The 17,123-nt window shown below is 46.2% G+C and overlaps 1 protein-coding gene across 1 annotated transcript; it reads left to right on the forward strand.

Moving 5' to 3' along the window:
• The first annotated feature begins 7,141 nt into the window (after positions 1 to 7,141).
• Positions 7,142 to 12,277, forward strand: SOCS2 (suppressor of cytokine signaling 2). Its single transcript, XM_074870751.1, has 3 exons — positions 7,142 to 7,348; positions 8,901 to 9,178; positions 10,181 to 12,277. Exons 2-3 carry the CDS (start codon positions 9,034 to 9,036, stop codon positions 10,627 to 10,629), a joined length of 594 nt encoding a protein of 197 aa, XP_074726852.1. The 5' UTR covers positions 7,142 to 7,348; positions 8,901 to 9,033; the 3' UTR covers positions 10,630 to 12,277.
• Positions 12,278 to 17,123: the final 4,846 nt, after the last annotated feature.

The following is a 17,123-nucleotide window of genomic DNA, read 5'->3' on the forward strand; positions in this document are numbered from 1 at the left end:
ATATTATTTCCCCTCCCCCATTCATTTGCAAAGACAGAGAGATAATAACAAACTTCAGCAAATCTGAATTTGGTTACAACAGCCATCTGTTAATTCTGGTATATGGCAGCAGAGGGCATCTAAGGACTTCAAGTCACATATGGTGAGGGATTAAAATCAGATGGCTGAAGGAGTTACTACTCTCATCCCCAACCATTCACCCCACCCCGTGACAGAATTTGCCACCTCACGACCAAACAGCTCATGAAGCTGCTCCTGAACGGCTGCAGTTCCGAGTCACGCTGAAACGGGGGTTGATCTTAACACACCAGGCTGAAAACTGGAGTTGTTTAGGAGGAGATGCGTGAGTTAATTTCTCATCCCTGCTGCAGGCAGCAGTCAGCGCCACGGGAAGGACGGTTCAGGTGCCCTATAAGGGGCCATAGTAACTGCCTCAAGCAGCCTATCCAATTTTATCTACCACTGTTTGAGCTTTAATTGCCACACAACTGGCAAAACTGCATACAGGAGGGGCAAGCAATCCTGGGAATGGACAGGCAGTGCCAAGAAAAGGCGAGCTATGGACCAATGCTCTTCCCTTAACCAGGAAGAATAGCCCTGTGTCTGTTTCCTCTGTTGAGCCCAAAAAATGCCAGTCTGTCTGTCTGGCCTATATTTCAGTTTACATCCTCCCAACATGCCAATCAGTTACGGGACGATGCCTTGAGCCTCCTCCTGACAAAAAACCAATCACTAATCATGACAAATAAAGAGAGAGAAGCTAGTTGGCAGCTAGCACTCTTTTCTTGCCGTCTGTTCAGGTTTGTATGACATTCCACGTCCAGCCTCTCCTTATACTGAAGCGGGGAAAGCAGCCATGCCTGTCTTGAGCCAAAAGAAGCCAACATGTCAGGGGCAGGTTAAGCTCATTACCTGACACTAACACTTAACGCACTAATCTGAAAAATGTATTTGATCCAAGCAGCATATACACATACCATGGGCAGCATATTTTCAATTAATGGTAAGAAGTTTAAAATTATATAAACACATTAGTACATTTTGATTATCCTGTTATTCAAACTCCTAAATACAGCAACACGTCAGGCCTTATGCTGAAGTCTATTATAGCCTTAGTCTGAAATTTAAAAGTGGCTCATGCCAAGGAAAAGGTTCTACAACTCATTTAATGATTCACAGTACTCCTGAAATTATATTCATCTGTCTGCTTTCCATGGCAGCACTTTCAATCATAAACACTTAATTGTAGGAATTTATCCTCAAGGCCAAATAGCTCTGGGTGAATTAAACCATCTTTAATATAAGAACTAGAATGGTGATTTAAAATTAATCTTTTTCTGATGGGAGACCATTTATTCAGAGACACGTAACCCAGTTAGTTCTTCATCTTTGTTTTATTTTTACCTTGCACTCAAAACCCTCTCCTTTGGAGATAGCCACTGCATCACCTGTTTTGATTTTCCTTATTTGTTTCAGAACTGACTCCTTTCCAATAAAGGAACTTTAATTACTTATGGATTGGCAGAGCACAGGAGAGCTGCCTGCATGCCGTCTGTCAGGAAAACTTTTTTCACAGACATTACTTGCTCTCTTTTACTTTGAGAAGTAGGACTCGCAACTGGCAAGAAAACATCTCAAGCCTCCTCAAGCATAAAAGGCTTGTTTTTTCTGGCAGCATCTAGGACAAGAATGCAAGATTTTACAGTGCTTTCAGCTGTGCTATCTCTAGGATTTTTCTAAAACAAAGACAAGAGTGTATATTTCTCCAAAAATCCAGAACTTCAAAGAGCGTGGTTGTGAACATGTGTATGTATAGGTGTATGTATACACATACACCTATACACTCTTTCTCAGGCATATACACACTTTCCTGGCAAAAAAACCCAAGATAAATATTAGTCACCGCATCTTATACTATAATCTGAATATTGAAATCCATAGCAAATATTCTCCTAGTAGTTGTTTAAAATGACTGCTATCAAAACAATTCTTGCCAGCAGTCTTTTTTGCTATGGTATTCATAAGCAGGAAGCTGATAGGGAAGAAAGCACCATCAAAGCATGTGTATTTCCAAATTATCCTCAGGTAACTTTCAGCAATATTTAACTAGTTCTAGTCAGACTGAAATTGGGTAACTCACAAAATAACAAAGTGACAGACCAGAACTCAGCTGTTTATAAAGAAGCCTAACATAGTATAAATTGAAAACTGCTGTGTAAATTATCACATTTTTTTTATCCTTAGTACCCTGTGCTGCCACATGCCACTTTTCCTTAACAAGTCCAGCCAAATTATTTTTATGTTGTTTTTACTTTAAATTGTAAATAGTAAATTAGAAAAACTATAAAAGCACTACATTTAATGTTTTTAATTAAAGATCCTAAGTGTGTCGAGACAACCTCTTACTCAATGCAGTTGAGGCCTTTAGATGCTACCATAAGTTTTAAACAGTATAAAGAACATGATGAGAAGAGAGGATTTAAATGCCACCTTTTTATGGTCAGTTTCATGTTTGCCGGGGATTATCTGTCTACCTATCCACTGAACTAAAGGAAATGATCCTTCTTTTTCTCAATTGTCTCTGAAATAAAATAATCTGGATGTTATTTCAGAGTACTGCTCTCTTAGTGCTATTTCTTGATGGTTTGCTTTTAAATTACAAGTGCTGTTTTCTTTTAGAACAGCACTGATTCATAGAAATTATTCACTGAATTTCTGATTATTCTCCTTTACCAAATGTATATTCTCAAGAAAGATAAAGCATTCACATCTGAATAGACAAAAATGGCTGGAAATAAGGTGGCAGCTGGTTGAAATTGTTCGGTATACATCATAATTTATTTCATCAAAACATTCTGTTCCTCGGGCAGCTGGAAAGAGCAGACTGATCCTATTTACGAAAATACTTGTTTTCTCTCTGCTGTATTTATTATGTTTTAGGAACTCTTTGTGAAATAAGCAAACCTTCCTCCTGACCGCTGAGTGAGAAATTCTCTAAGGGCTCATGTTGCAGACCTTGTTCATGGTGTGGAGCTACAATTAACTTGTTCTAATTTGCTTGAGATAAAGGCTCAATATTCATATTTCTCTGCTCGAGAACCAGACAGGCTGCCTGACCACTGTAATCACAGGACAGGGAGGAACTGTGGCAGTTATACACTGCTATTTAGATCACTTCAGGTAAACAGTTGTCAAAATATGATCAATAAATGGACATACGTGACAAGCAATAGCTGGCCTTGTAACTAAAGCGGATTTTATCTGACCAAATGGTATGTCATGGCTAATGGATATTCTGTGCTGCATCTTCAGGAAGTAAGGATGCAGAGAGCAAGGAAAGGCCCTTTGTATTCTTCCAGGTAGCCAGATAAATCTAGCTAAACAGATCAGCAAACCTTTTCAGCAAATCAAAGAAAATTTAGCAAAATCAGCTGGGTCAAAAATGTCTACCCCCTCCTCCACTCACGTCATATTATATAAATAAATCAGCGTGCTAGCTCTCCAGTAAATCTGGCATACTTTTCAGGAACAAAGTGAAAATAATTTCTAGCAACAGGCACTTCACACTATTGTAAAAACGTTGTTACCTCCTTCCTTGGTCATGAAAGGGATTTTTGCCTGAAGGGAAAATAAAAAATAAATCCACTTACTGCTCCCCTTCTCTTTTTGAGCACATGCATTTGAAAACAAGTCAGAAACATAATATATTCTGCTTGTGATTTTCTGGAACTCTTAATATTCATGTTTTCACTATTCATATAAATCTCAATTAAAAATATCTACTATATGGATGATATACTGCCCAAACCAAAATTTTCACGCACAGTAGAAAGTATCTGGAAATCAGAGATTCCTTAAGTTTGTACCTTTCATCTCCAGTCGGATGATACGGCTCTAAAATCACTCGGAAGCATTCATAACTGTATACATACAGGCAATATTTGTCCTAGAATTGCTACCCCAAAACATACAGACTAAAAATAAAGTACTCGGTTTGAATTGTACTTACAAATTTTAAATCCCCATTTGTATAAACTAGTTTTCCTATTAGTGACTCTGTTCAGAAGAATTACTGTTCGTTACATGGCAGATTAGAAAACTTACTGTTTACATGACGGAAAACTAAGTTTTCAGAGTCTGCTGTTTCTTTTCTCTTTCTCCATTTCACATCCTTCTCCTACTCCATTCTGATTTTTTATATAGTAAAACACTTAAGGCAGACCAAGCATGTATTAAACATCCTAATGCCAAAGTAGCTAAAAAGTAGCATAAAGTAGTTTCATGCACCACATGTGGCCCATAATCCCAAAAGTAATTTAATTTAATCACCTTTTCTTACCCTTAAAAATAATTTTTTTTTCTCCCCCGTGACTGTGTGAAAGACTCACACAGAGGAGAAAACCAGCTAACTAACATTGTTGAAAGAAACAGTGAAATACTAACTTATTCCATGGAGCCTGTAGTACTGGTGGAAGTCTCATACCAGAGAATAAAGGTAACTGTGAACCGAAGTACTCTTATGAGGTGCCAAAAGTGTCATTTAAAGATCGATTTGCAGTTTTAAAGTTTGAATTTCATTACTCTTGTAAATTTATCAGATCTTTACTACTATTTTTAAAAGACATTAACTTCTCATGAAAAAAAAAATTAACAGCACTCTTGTTTAGGAAGGATCCTGCTGATATACTGCCTATTTAATTTTTATGCTACCTTTTTCATAACAATATCTGAAGTTTTAAGTAACAAATATTTATTACATTCTTCTGTTCTTGTTTCTCATTCACCACATAAATCATGGTCTTCCTCTCTCTGCCTTTAGAGCAGCCAGCTGTGGTTTTAGAAACAAATTATGATGACTTCAAGTGATGAATAAACAGCAGAAGCAAAGGAAGTCTTGAGATACTATCCACATGAAAATGCCATTAACAAATAACATAGGGAAAGACAACTACAGCAAAGCTGAAAAAAGCAGCTTTGCATCTAGACAAGATGCATGCCATTTCTCTAAGATGAATTAGTGAATTTTAAATGAATAGCCCTAATTTGAACACTATTATATCAAAATAACATAATTTTGAGCAAAAGCTCTGTGCCTGCATATACACATACAGAAATATTTTAGTAATAAAATTAGATCTGTATTCCTTTTTTTGTTGTTGTTGTTCTTATGAACATAGTGAAGCCAGAGCAATTCTGAAAAGGGAAATTAGATTTTATGCAAGATCTCACATCATCGGTAGCAGAGCTGTCAACTAAATTTCAAAGGACACAGACATATTCTCTCCCCTCTTCACATCTATCCAATGAAAAGTTAGTGAGGATTCCACAAGAACCTCTGGAGGCTGGATCTGAGGCTATCTAAACTGCATGGACGAAAACAGGAACAAGAATGACCTTCAAGACCTAAATTATTTTAAACCATTTCTGAGAATGCTTAAGTAAGAAAGCCCATGTTTGTTTCTCAGACCTCATTTTAAATCTGCGGTGCTGTCAGTGATTAAAACCACCTTTTTTCATAAACTGAATAAATTAAATTCAAAAGCACCCAGGCATTACAGATGAAACCATACTGACCAATTCACTTAACATTTTTTTTTCCTCCGATGAATCTGCTTAATTACTAAATACAGCACTTATTTTTTATGAGAACTATTAACTCTAATACTCTTCACTCATCCCCTGATGTTTAAAAATTGTTAAGTAATATCTATTACAAAAGCATTCAGGAACTGTCCTCCACGGTCCTTTTTTTTTTTTCTTTTTTTCTTTTTAATCTTTAAAGAAACGTTGAATTTCAGGAGTTACTGGGGAGTATAACCCAAGGCAGGAGTGTCCCTGTGGGAGCTTTCTCTGTGCAGGGAAGCTGGCGTGCAGCTGCTGCCCCGCTCCCTCAGCTAGACCGTCCAGCCTAATACATATTCATTTATCTCTTTGATACCAAAGGCTCACCCCCGATTTTTAAACAGATTCTTTTATATTATTTTTTTTCCTGAGGGTATTAAAATGACACCCCTTAGTCCTTTTCCCGTCAAACCCGAAAAATACTCCCTCCCAAACACCGCCGTGCAATTTGCAGGGAGCCCTGACTTGCAGGCAGGGGCAGGGGCGAGACTAATACGGCTACTTTTGCTTTGTTTCCCCTCTTTTCTTTCCTTTTTTTTTTTTTTTTTTGGTCTTTCTAAAGTCGGCTCGAGGCCGCCTGCGCAGCGGCGGAAGGTGGCTGGTTACCGAGCAGCACCCGCGGCGCAATCAATCATCTTTACGCCAAAAAACAGCTTCGGGTTTATTTAAAAAAAAAAAAAAAAAAAAAAAATCGCGGAGGGGGGAAAAAGGAGCGGCGCGCGCATCGGCGGGTAATGGCTGTTTGTAGCAACGAGGTATTTAGCGCCGGAGGGTGAAGGGGGGTGGAGACCAGGGTGGGGTGTCCCAGGAGCTTCGGCCGCCACAAGTCCCTGGCACAGAGCTCCTGGCACCGGCTCCTGACGCGCTCCCGGCACTGAGGGCGGGCCCCGCCGCCGCGCTCAGGTGCCCGCGGCTGCCGGCGCCGGGCAGGCCGGGCACCCCTCGCCCCGCCACCCCCCTCGCCCCGCCGCCACCCCCCCCAGCCGCCGCGGAGCAGTTGGGGGGGGGGCCGCGCTCCCGCGCTCACCCGGTTACCTCAGGAGGTGCCGCGCGCGGGCGGCCGTTGGAGCCCGCCGGCGGGGCCGTGCCTCGCGGGGCGGCGCGCGCCGCCCCGCGAGGCACGGCCCCGCCGGCGGGCTCCAACGGCCGCCCGCGCGCCTGTACCTTAGCGGCCCCGGCCACTGACCTGCTCGCCGCGCGTCTCCCGCGGCTCTGCGGGCGGAGGTGGCGCGGGGTCGAGGGGGGGGGCGGGGGGGGGGGAACGGACGGGGACGCGGGGGCGGGTTAGGCGACCGCTGCCCCGGCGTGACAGGGGCGGCGGCTCGGTGCGGCGGCCCCGGCTGGCCGCGATCGCGGTGGAGGCGCCGGAGCGGGTCCTGTCACATGATGCGGTTCCTGGAAAGTTCCTGGAAAGCAGCCTTTGTATGTAGCCATCCCGGGAGGGGGGAGCGCGGGGGCAGGATGCCCTCGCCTCGCAATCAAAGGCGAACAGACCGCCCGCGCCGGGGAGAGGGGGGGAGCGGAGGGTGTTGTTTCCCCGGGAGCACCATCCTCCCCTGGCAGCGGCAGCCTGTCTGTCTACCCCAGCGCAGCCCCGACGCTTCTCCCCGGCGGCGGGTGCTGTGCACCCCGCGGTCCCTCCACGCCGGCGGGAGCGAGAACGACCTGACCGCCCCACCTCCAGGCGGCGGCAGCGGCGGCTCCAGCCCAGTCCCGTCGAGCCCGGGTGAGTCCCGTTGTCGGTGTCGTCCCCCGTCGTCGTCGTCGCCCCCCCCCCCCCCCCCCCCCCCCCCCCCGCCGCGCGCCCGGTGCCCTGCCGCTCCTCGAGAGCGGGGACCCTGCCGCCCTGCTCCCGGGACGGAGCTGCCGACGGGCAGGATGAAAGCTTCCCCTGCTCGCCCCTGGCGGGGGACGCCCCGCTGCTGCTGGCTGCCACCGCCTCGCAAACCCTCCGTCCCCGCCAAGCTCCCGCGGCCGGGCGGGCGGCACTTCGCGGCCGGGCGCTCTCGGCGCTTCTCCTTCACAAGGGGTCGCGCCCGGGCACCCCCGGCAACGCTGCTCCCACCTGCGCTCGGCGCTTTGCGGCCAGCGGCCCCGCAGCCGCTCCGGTGACGGGCGCACCTGCGACCGGCCCCCGAGCCGACCCCGGGAGATCCTGCGCGGGGAGAAGGGGACGGGGATGGGCTCTGCCAGGGGGCTGCCGCGTGTGTGCCTGCGCATGTTGCGATAGAAACCCAGCAGAGCAACCTATCCGCTGCCACTGAAGTTTAATTTGGAAAAGTTTCTGAGCTCCGCCGCGGAACTCGTGACGGGAGGAGCCACCTCGGCGTAACCCCTCACCTGGCGGCTGCTGCGCTCACGGAGGCAGAGATTCTGCCCGGTTCGCAAGCACCGGCGGGGGTCCCGGTCCCCCCCGTCAGCCCCCTCCCCGCCCCCGGCCAAGCCGGCGGCGCTCCCCCGCGCTGGCGCTGCCGGGCTTCGTGTCGCTCCCAGCGTGACGGTGGGAGAGCGGGGGGCTCTTTTGTCCCTCCCGTTCGCTTCAGCCGAGCGGAAAGGTAATTTTTTTAGAATATCAGCATTTAATGGAACGGGAAAAGCACGTTTCCTGCCCCGAGCTAAATACATCGCGCCCTCCATCGCGCTGCCCCTTCCTCCCGTAGCCAAGCGGCCACCCAGTGCCGGGAGCCGGCGCTGTCCGCGCACCCACCCCGCAGCCCCTCGGGCGGCCCGGGAGAGGCTCACCCCCACCCCGGGAGCACGGCCCATGCCGGGCTCCCCGTTCCTAGAGGTACGACTCGGCGTATGACCTTACTGAAAGGCGGACCGGACCGTTCCGTTCCTCCGCACCGCGGCTGCCACCGGGCAGCGCCGGGGGCTGGGACCTGCCCCGCTGCGTGGTTACCCCTCCCCACTCGTACCTTGTGCTTGGCTCTCCCCCACGACCTCCTCCTATCCCCAAACACTTCCCCCCGCCGGAGCTCGCCTACCCCGGCCGAGGGAGCGGCACATCCGCCGGTTTGCCCTTGCCGTAAGGCGAGACCACCTTCCCGGGCCGCCGCCTCCGCCTCGTCCCGGGCGGAGGAGAGCCGGGGACAGGCCGGGCGGCGGCGGGGGGAGGAGATGTCCCTCCCCCGCTCCGTCGGGAGGTGATCTCTCGCCTCGGGTCCCTCCTCTGGATGCTGGGAAGTTCCGAAGCGGGAGCGCCAGAAACGTAGGGGCTGCGTCGGGAGCGCCTCTCGCGGGGCTCGCCGCTAACCACGCTCTCTCTCCGCTCGCAGGCGGCGGCCGGGCCGGCGGCCGGGACCATGCACCCGGCGCGGCGCTGAGCGCCCCGGCGGCGAAGCGGAGCCCCCTCCCCGCGGGCAGCCCCCGACCTGCGCGCCAGCGGGGCCGCACCCGCCGCCGCCCTCCATGACCCTGCGCTCCGCCGGGTCCCTGGAGAGCGCAGAGGGCTCCGGGGCGCGCTGGGGACACCCCGGGGCGGCGGCGCCTGTTGCCGAGGAGTCCCGTGAGGCGGCGCAGCTGACCGCGGCTATGGAGGAGCTGCGGCGGGCAGGTAAGCCCGGCTGACCGGCCGGGAGCCGGCGGGGGTGGGGGGTTGGGTAGTGCGGCAGCGCCCGGGGCGGCCGGCGCTCGCCGGGGCGCCCGGCTCGCCGCAGCCCCGCGGTCCCGGGGGAGGCGGAGCGGCGCGGAGCGGAGCCCCGCCGGACCAAGAGGGGAAGCGGGCGGCGGGGCGACGCTTGTCGTCGCCACCCGGGGTTGCGACGGCGAGGGGCGGTGGCGGCTCCGACCTTCCGTGGGCTGCGGCGGCCGAAGCGAAAGCGCCGCCCGCGCCGGCAGCGCCGCGCCCCGGCGGCGGTCCGGGATCGGCGGCCGGGCGCGGGCCGGGCGCGGCCGCCGGCCGGGGCGGCCGCGGCGTGAGGAACGGGCGGCGGCGGCGCGGCCCCGCGTACCTGCGCTCCGCTGGCCGGCGTGGCGGCGGCTCGCCCGGCCCCGCAGGATGCGGGGCTTGGCCGCGGGCGGAGGGAAGAGCTTTTGTCGTCGTCGCCTCCCGGCTAGGACCGCAGCCACAGCGCCGAAGTTGTTTTCTTACCCATCTCCGCTTCCGATTGCTAGACAAAGCTCATTTCAACAGCAGCCTGCCGACAGTTACCAACAGCGGGCTTTTTGCGGGCTGCCGGCGCGTGCCGTGCTGACACAGCCCTCGCCCCGGCGTGTGCGCGGCGCGGGGCCGCGGGACGCGTCCCTGCTCCCTTACGGGCGGCCCGTGGGGTCGGCGGCTTCGGCGTTAGTCTCGCAGGACGCTGGAGGAAAGTTTGTGCGTGTATACGCATAGATATGAAAATAAACAGTGACCTGGAAGGCTCTGTCAAAACGAGACGCATTGTAAAGCAAATGAATTTAAATAGCAAATGAAAATTTACAATGCCTGCAGGACTTTTGCTCTCAAACAACAAAGGAAATGGGTTATTACAAGTATACCAGCCAAAGAGGAGCTTTTAAAACAAACAAACAAACAAGACTAAACAAAACCCTTCTTTCTCTCCTCTTTTAACAGGTTGGTACTGGGGCAACATGACTGTTGCTGAAGCCAAAGAGAGATTACAGGATGCCCCCGAAGGGACCTTCTTGGTTAGGGATAGTTCACATTCAGAGTATCTACTGACTATTTCAGTAAAAACATCAGCGGGACCGACCAATCTACGTATAGAATATCAAGATGGCAAGTTTAGACTGGACTCTATCACTTGTGTCAGATCTAGACTTAAACAGTTCAACAGTGTTGTGCATTTGATCGAGTACTATGTTCTTATGTGCAAGGACAGAACCGAAACACCTTCAAATGGAACAGTTCATCTTTACTTGAACAAGCCTCTCTATACATCCGCTCCATCTCTGCAACACCGCTGCAGAATAACTATAAACAAATGCACAAATCAGATCTGGGAGCTGCCATTGCCAACAAGACTAAAAGAGTACTTGAAAGAGTACCAATACCAGGTATAAATATCTTTTCTAAATGCCTCTAATGTAGAGTAACTTTTAAATGCAATTCTTAAAATCAGCCAAAGAACTGAGTAACCAGTTGTTCAACTCAGCATGGAATTCACTATCAAAACAGTGGCAGTTCTGGGGGAAAGGTTTTTTATTTCAGATGCCACAAAGGGAGACTTTATGTAGAATAATCCCAGCTTGCATCCTCGGGGGTTTGACAAGGTGGCATGCTATTCTTGCGAGGAGAGAGAAGCCAGGAAACTGTCCAGATTATGTTGCTTTGTCAATGGCATAAAATACTGCGCTATCAAATGCTAACTGAAGTAGTGGGACCGGGAGAGACTGCAGAGTGGTCAGAGACATATGAGAGTGCATAAGTATCTCACTTGTCTGATTCCAAGATTAATTTGGTGCTGGTGTTTGTATAATCCTCAAAGCTTAACTGGATCACATTGTGATAATCTTGCCAAAGTTATGCAACTAATCAAATCCAGTCAAAAAGTGATCATGTATTCAGTTTTTATTGAACTATAATTCTTGTGCTTTTCTGCAAGCAAGGGAGTACTGTAAGTAATCAGTTTAAAACACTGTTTTTCAAAGTTCTCTAAAAGATGACCTTAAGGAGAAATGCCACATCTTTCATAGGAACCCAGTATGTTGCTGATTATACCAGATTGGTATCCCAGAATCTTTAACGTGTCAACATCTTCCCAGTGGTGATATATCCATGTTATTATTATTAAGCCTCTTTTGGTTGAGGGTTTAGGACTGTATGCTGCAGACTTGCAGTTGCTCAGTTCCAATGTCAAAACATGGATATCAGCAGTTACAGCTGTTTTCTACAGTGTAGAATGTTCTCTTCAGCTTGTTTCCCAAAATGTGGGGAAATATGATTTGGGGGTTTTTTTTGGAGGGGGTTGTGGGTTTTTTCTATTTTTTTTCCCTTCTAATTCACCGTTGTAGCTATCAGACTATTACTCAATAAAGTAAATCAAATTGCACAACAATCTCCCAATCTTTGTATGTATAGATCTGCTACTATTCAGGAAACAGTGATCTTATGAACCTATACAATTTCCCAGCTAATACTCAAATCAGTGCATATGTATCGGTGAGGATGAATACCCTTGCTTTGCCTTTGTGGTGCTGCTCAAAGGTATAACTGGATTATGTTCAGACTAGTGGTTTAGAGGCTGCCTGCTGAATTCTCGTAGGTAGGTATTAGCATAGGACGTTACTTTTTCTGTTACAGCGACCCTCCAAATGGGAAGAAGGGACTAAGACCTTCAGTACCTGTTCCTCAGTGTAAATGTAGAGTATTTAATAGAAGAAATACCCAGGATGAGAGTAACAAGAGAGCAGTAAAGAGAGAAACAACAACATAGAATCATCCTCAGTCAACAATTTCACAGTTTTAACTCCTTCCCTAGCTGACTTTTTAATTAAGGCAAATAGACCTGTGTTTGAACAAGGAGGGTTGTCAAGACTTGCTGTAATCTAGCCCTGCCCAGGCTGAAATAGAAACAACATAAAATAATCTTGTTTTCCTTGTGAATTAACTGCTCTGTAGTACTGTCAAGATGCTCTGTCCCTTCTCATGAACTCTGGGGCACTGACCATCTTATTTTGTTGCATCTAAACTCCCAGTGTTATGCACTCCATTTTGTTGTTAACGTACTGGCAGAAATGAGTAGCACGGCCACTGGGACAAGGAAGACACCAAGAACCTGAGGCAGAGGGGATGGTCCCTTGGTATGGCAAATACTTGGTGTGTTGTTGTTCTCTTTGTGGAAAAGGTGGCTTTTCTCCCTCCTCCTCCAGGGCTTCAATCCTCTCTCCCCATTTTTAATGCAAGCTTTAGAATAGAAATGGGGGGAGTTTTCTCCTGAAAAACAAAACAAAAGCTTTTGTTATGTAAAGTTTTTCCCCATGCCCTGCCAAAATGTACCAAATTGTTGGAAGTTTTTCACATAACATGGCGACCACCCTCTGGTTCTCGTCCCAGAAGAGCTCTTGTATTCCAGGTATGTGTTGTAATCACATGGTTCTGTGTTTGTCATCTGTCTTGCTAGGATCTGCCACCCTGAAGCTGAGGAGCTTTTCCTGTGAGCAGTGACTCTGAAAGAACCACACTCCTGGGAACACTTTTCATTCTGACAAATCTGTTTTTCTTACAGTTCTTGCCTAGCTCTACCTTGAGATGAGATAGCTGCTATACGGAATAACTTCTGTTACAGTAAGAAACATTCTAATTTGCTGCTACATTTTTTTAGCCAAGGTGATGCTTGGCTGTGATACGCTTGGGATCTCAGTGGTGAACACATTATACTAAGATCCTTTAAAATAAGTTCCCTTCAGGCTAGTCCCTGGCCTGGGCATTTAATATCACGAACACCAACGCTGGAACAAGCAGACTGAGAAGATAAGAGCTTTGGGGTGTAATGAGACAGTTGCGTTGTACATATAAGAAACAATTTATGGCTCGTGGCTGTCAGCCTACTGTAAGCAGTCACAGGCCAGGTATACCCCATGGCAGAGCCAAGCTCAGAGGAACAACATGGGGCAGATGCAGGGCAGCTCGCTGGGCTTTTTGTTAGCAATTCTCCAAAGGACAAGGGCAAATGCCAGGCTAAAGACAAGGAGTGCTAGTAAAGTGAAAGGTGGTGATCCTTGTAAATAATCAAGAGTAGTTACTGTGATGTGGAATTAAGTCACCAAATGTTGAGCATACTGACTTGTACTTTGTATCATTTGTGTTAGTTACTGTGAGGAAAAGTAGGGTCTGCAGCTGTGGTGTGCTCAAAGCAGTGAACAATATTTTGAACAGACTGGAGGGGGAACTAGTCCTCTTTGTATGAAAGCACAGTTCTTGTCCTCATTAGGATGCCAGCCCTAGGGTTGATGCATTGCACTAGTAAAACTAAACCACACTATAGCTTGCTGAAAGCTCAGCTTCATTCTAATACAACACAGAGGAATGACTTGTTCTGGTACAAAAAATCCAAGGATAGCACATGATTAGATTACAGTGGTGCAAAAATCTTCCATGTAGACCTTGTGAATTTTCAAGCACAATCATGTTGTCCAAACATTTTTTTTAAAGTTCCAGTGCTTTTTTTTTTTTTTTTTTTTTACTTTATGGATGTTGTTATGGCTTGTTTGTAGCACTAGCTTTTAAATTGCTGGCCCTTCAGATTCCAAAAATTACTTTAACTGATATATGTCATCTTGAATTGCTAGTACAGAGTGTTCAGTGAAGCCAGTTTCACAGGTTCAATGCCCATGAGTCAACCAAAAATCATGATAAGGACTTTAATCCTAAGCCTTTTTTTTCAGTCCATGTGTTGGTTTGGTTTTTCATTTTTGAGTCTTGAGGTTTCAGATTTTCCAGCTTATACCTGGAATGTTAGTTGCTGAAAACCTCTTCATTTTAATTAAAGGAAAGCTGAGAATCCCACAGTCCTAAAAGCTGGTACTTGAAAAACAAATAAAAATAATTGCAAGATGAATTATGAAAATGGCATTGGTGACTATATTTAGTTTAGCATTAAACCTAGCAGAAGTGTGAACTACGGCTCCATTTTAGTTGTACAGGCATTTTCCTGCTGCTGGTATTATCACCAGAGACAGAAAATGGTTCAAGTACAAGATGGGTGGGTAGAGTGGGAATGTAACCAAGCAGCTGCACCCATTGCATTAGAAGTAATTTTATTTTAATCTGATCTTGTCAGTATTGTCCTAATTATATTTTATGTAACCACATTCTAGATAAACAATATATAATTATTAGCAAGAGGGAAAAATTGTTCACTAGATTGTTCACTATGGGGGCAGAGGCATTTATTTTTACATCTTAAAACAATCTAGAACTTACTCCTCACTAAAAACTGTGGAGCTTTAGAGTCTGAGACTCTTATTCAGTCTCACCACCTTATGAAAACTGAGTCTACATACAATGGGAAGGAAAGGGTTCTGTAGTAGCATGATTTCCTGTATCTTAGTCACCTCTTGTGTCTTAGCAAAGTGTTCCTGTAGGTAAATTACCTTGTTAAAGATCGTAGAAAAACTTTATTTACTTACATGCTCTATTCAAGAGTTTTTTGTTGTATACCTGATAAAATTCCTATGGATTTTTCCTTTGGCTAGAAGCATAGGATCTAGCAGAAAGTAAGCTGAGTGGTATCAGGGCTTTGTTCTTCTTAAGCTAAAACACATGATGGAAATGGGAAGAGATACCTTTAGACGTGGGGGTTGTGTCTAACAGTCATTTAAAATAAAGTAAAATAAAATGTCTGCTGACTTTGCTGTCATTAAAATAAATCTTAAGTATCATATTGACTGCTAGAGGAAATAATGGAAATAAGAGGAAATTCTAAAAGTTGTATTACTGCTTCTCAATATTTATAAGAAACTCTTCTGTTTTATTCTGTTTTATTTTTTAAAAACTGTAGAAATAAAGGAAACTTTTAGTATATAAACCATAAAATTTCCAAATAGAATAACTAGAAATTACTTGAAAGGTCTGAGCTGAGTAGTGCTGTATACACAAAGGAAGGGGGGATGACAAGCTACTTTGGTATCTCAGCCTAGCTTCTGGAAACCAATTCTTTATTGGTGTTAACTTCGGCAGGTCTCCGTATTTTACTAAGCCCTTAGCATGAGTGAAAATGCCTGGAAACAACATTGCACCGACACATAACTTCAGTCACCAAGGTCTGAGCTCGCTTTACAACAACATGGCAGTTTGCCATAGTATTGCTGAAATCGGGTAATTTCTACAACGGGCTGAAGATCAGTCAAAGAAACTGGGAGGCTGAGTTGGTGCTGCCAGGGGCTGTGAAGGGCATCGGTGCCGACCATCGCTGGTCTTTATCTGCTGTCTTGGACAGAGGGCATGCTACAAGCTAGGTAAAACACAGCTGCCAGGAAACCAGATGAGAAGCTGTTCTGCTTGCTGAGGAGGGAATTATCTGTCTGGCTTTTGGTGTTTGAGGAGGGACTGAAGGGAAAGAAAAGCCAGCAGCTCCTATGAGAGGTGGCACTTCTCACAAGCTGTATCTAACCATCAGGACTAGTACAACGCTGAAAGGTGCATTAGTAGAGCTGAAAGGTCCAGGGCAGTAACTAGTATCAGCACAGTCTGAAATCACGTATAAGCAAAGTCTGGCTAGATAACTAGATTTCAGGGGAAAAAAAAGCAGCTTATAGCAAAATCAGTCGGTCCTGGTCCCAGGGTTGCCAAGGGGGGAAGGGATTAAATGTGTTTATTAATTAGGTTACCTACAGGGCTTTGAAGTAGCCAGTGCCTCTGAGAAAGTCTAGGAAAACGTAAAAACATATCACCATAATTATGGTGTCTAATCTGCCCAATAAACTGAGGATTTATTCCACTTAAGTCCTATTTAAAAGGAGGATTGCACCTGTGATTTGGTTTGTTTTGTTTTCTTCCAGAGTTGGAGCCATTAACTTTCCAGAAACTGAAATATCAAAATAATACCATTACTTTCTACGGCATTAAGGAGGAATAAAATGCAGGAGCAAAAGCTATTTATATTAGCATAAGGAATAAACTGGCATTTAGTAGGAAAATGTTCAAACAGATAATACCCAGGAAAAGTTTAGTGCTGAGTGCTGCAAAGAACAAAATACATTTAAAAAACCCCAAATTCAATGTTCCTGCCTTAATTTTTCTTTCACTGGCAGGCAGGGTTTATGTAAGTAAATCCTTTTGTTTTCAGTCAAATTGTTCCATAATTGATGTTTCATAGCTGAGGATTGCAATTTGGTGCACTGTTCGTTAACAAATAGTAAATGCAGACGTATGTTAGATGTGGGAAAAGATTCAAAGCCCAGTGGAAATTCTTTTGGCTTTATTGAGGTTATTTGGATCAGGCTTGATAACAAGAATTATATAAAAAACAGTTGTAAGACTGATAGTTGAAAGCTGTTAAACCCAGTTTCAAAATGGTTACAATTTAATTGTAACTCTTTAGGTTGCAGCTCTGAAATAGCATCTGTTCAGCTGAATCTCTGTACCCACACTCAGTTTGTCTCAGGGGGGATCTCCAAATTTGAGGGATCGCTCTGGACACCTATATTAAACACATCATGCATTTGCTTTTTTCATACCTAGCGTGCTGCCTGACACAGTCTGGAAGGGCAGAATAAGTTGTGGATCAACTGTTAGTGTTTATAGGATTTTTAGATGGTTCATTTTCTTTTAGAAAGAACTGTATTAAACAAGACTGAGCCTATATTAGCTGCAATTTACCCATCTGTAAAGTGGGCAGCAGACTTAACATTTTGTAATTTATCAGCGTGGGGTGAAAAGTCACTTATATGTCAATTAACATTGATAGGAACTTAAGCTGCAATGATGGTAATATCTTTGGCTGGCTGCATTGCTAGGAAGAGAAAAGAAAATAAGTTAGGAAAATGAGATTCTTGTCTAACTAGATTGCAGTGGAAGTGGCATCACAGATCCTTCGTGAGCTGCAGCGCTTCAG

Source organism: Strix uralensis, chromosome 5 (genome assembly GCF_047716275.1).
Source record: "Strix uralensis isolate ZFMK-TIS-50842 chromosome 5, bStrUra1, whole genome shotgun sequence".
Lineage (NCBI taxonomy): Eukaryota > Metazoa > Chordata > Aves > Strigiformes > Strigidae > Strix > Strix uralensis.

Excerpts from the sequence above, each read along its gene's own strand:
- SOCS2 (XM_074870751.1), top strand. The coding sequence starts at position 9,034 with ATGACCCTGCGCTCCGCCGGGTCCCTGGAGAGCGCAGAGGGCTCCGGG. Across the intron at positions 9,179-10,180 it reads GGAGGAGCTGCGGCGGGCAG|GTTGGTACTGGGGCAACATG; the intron begins GTAAGCCCGGCT and ends CTCTTTTAACAG.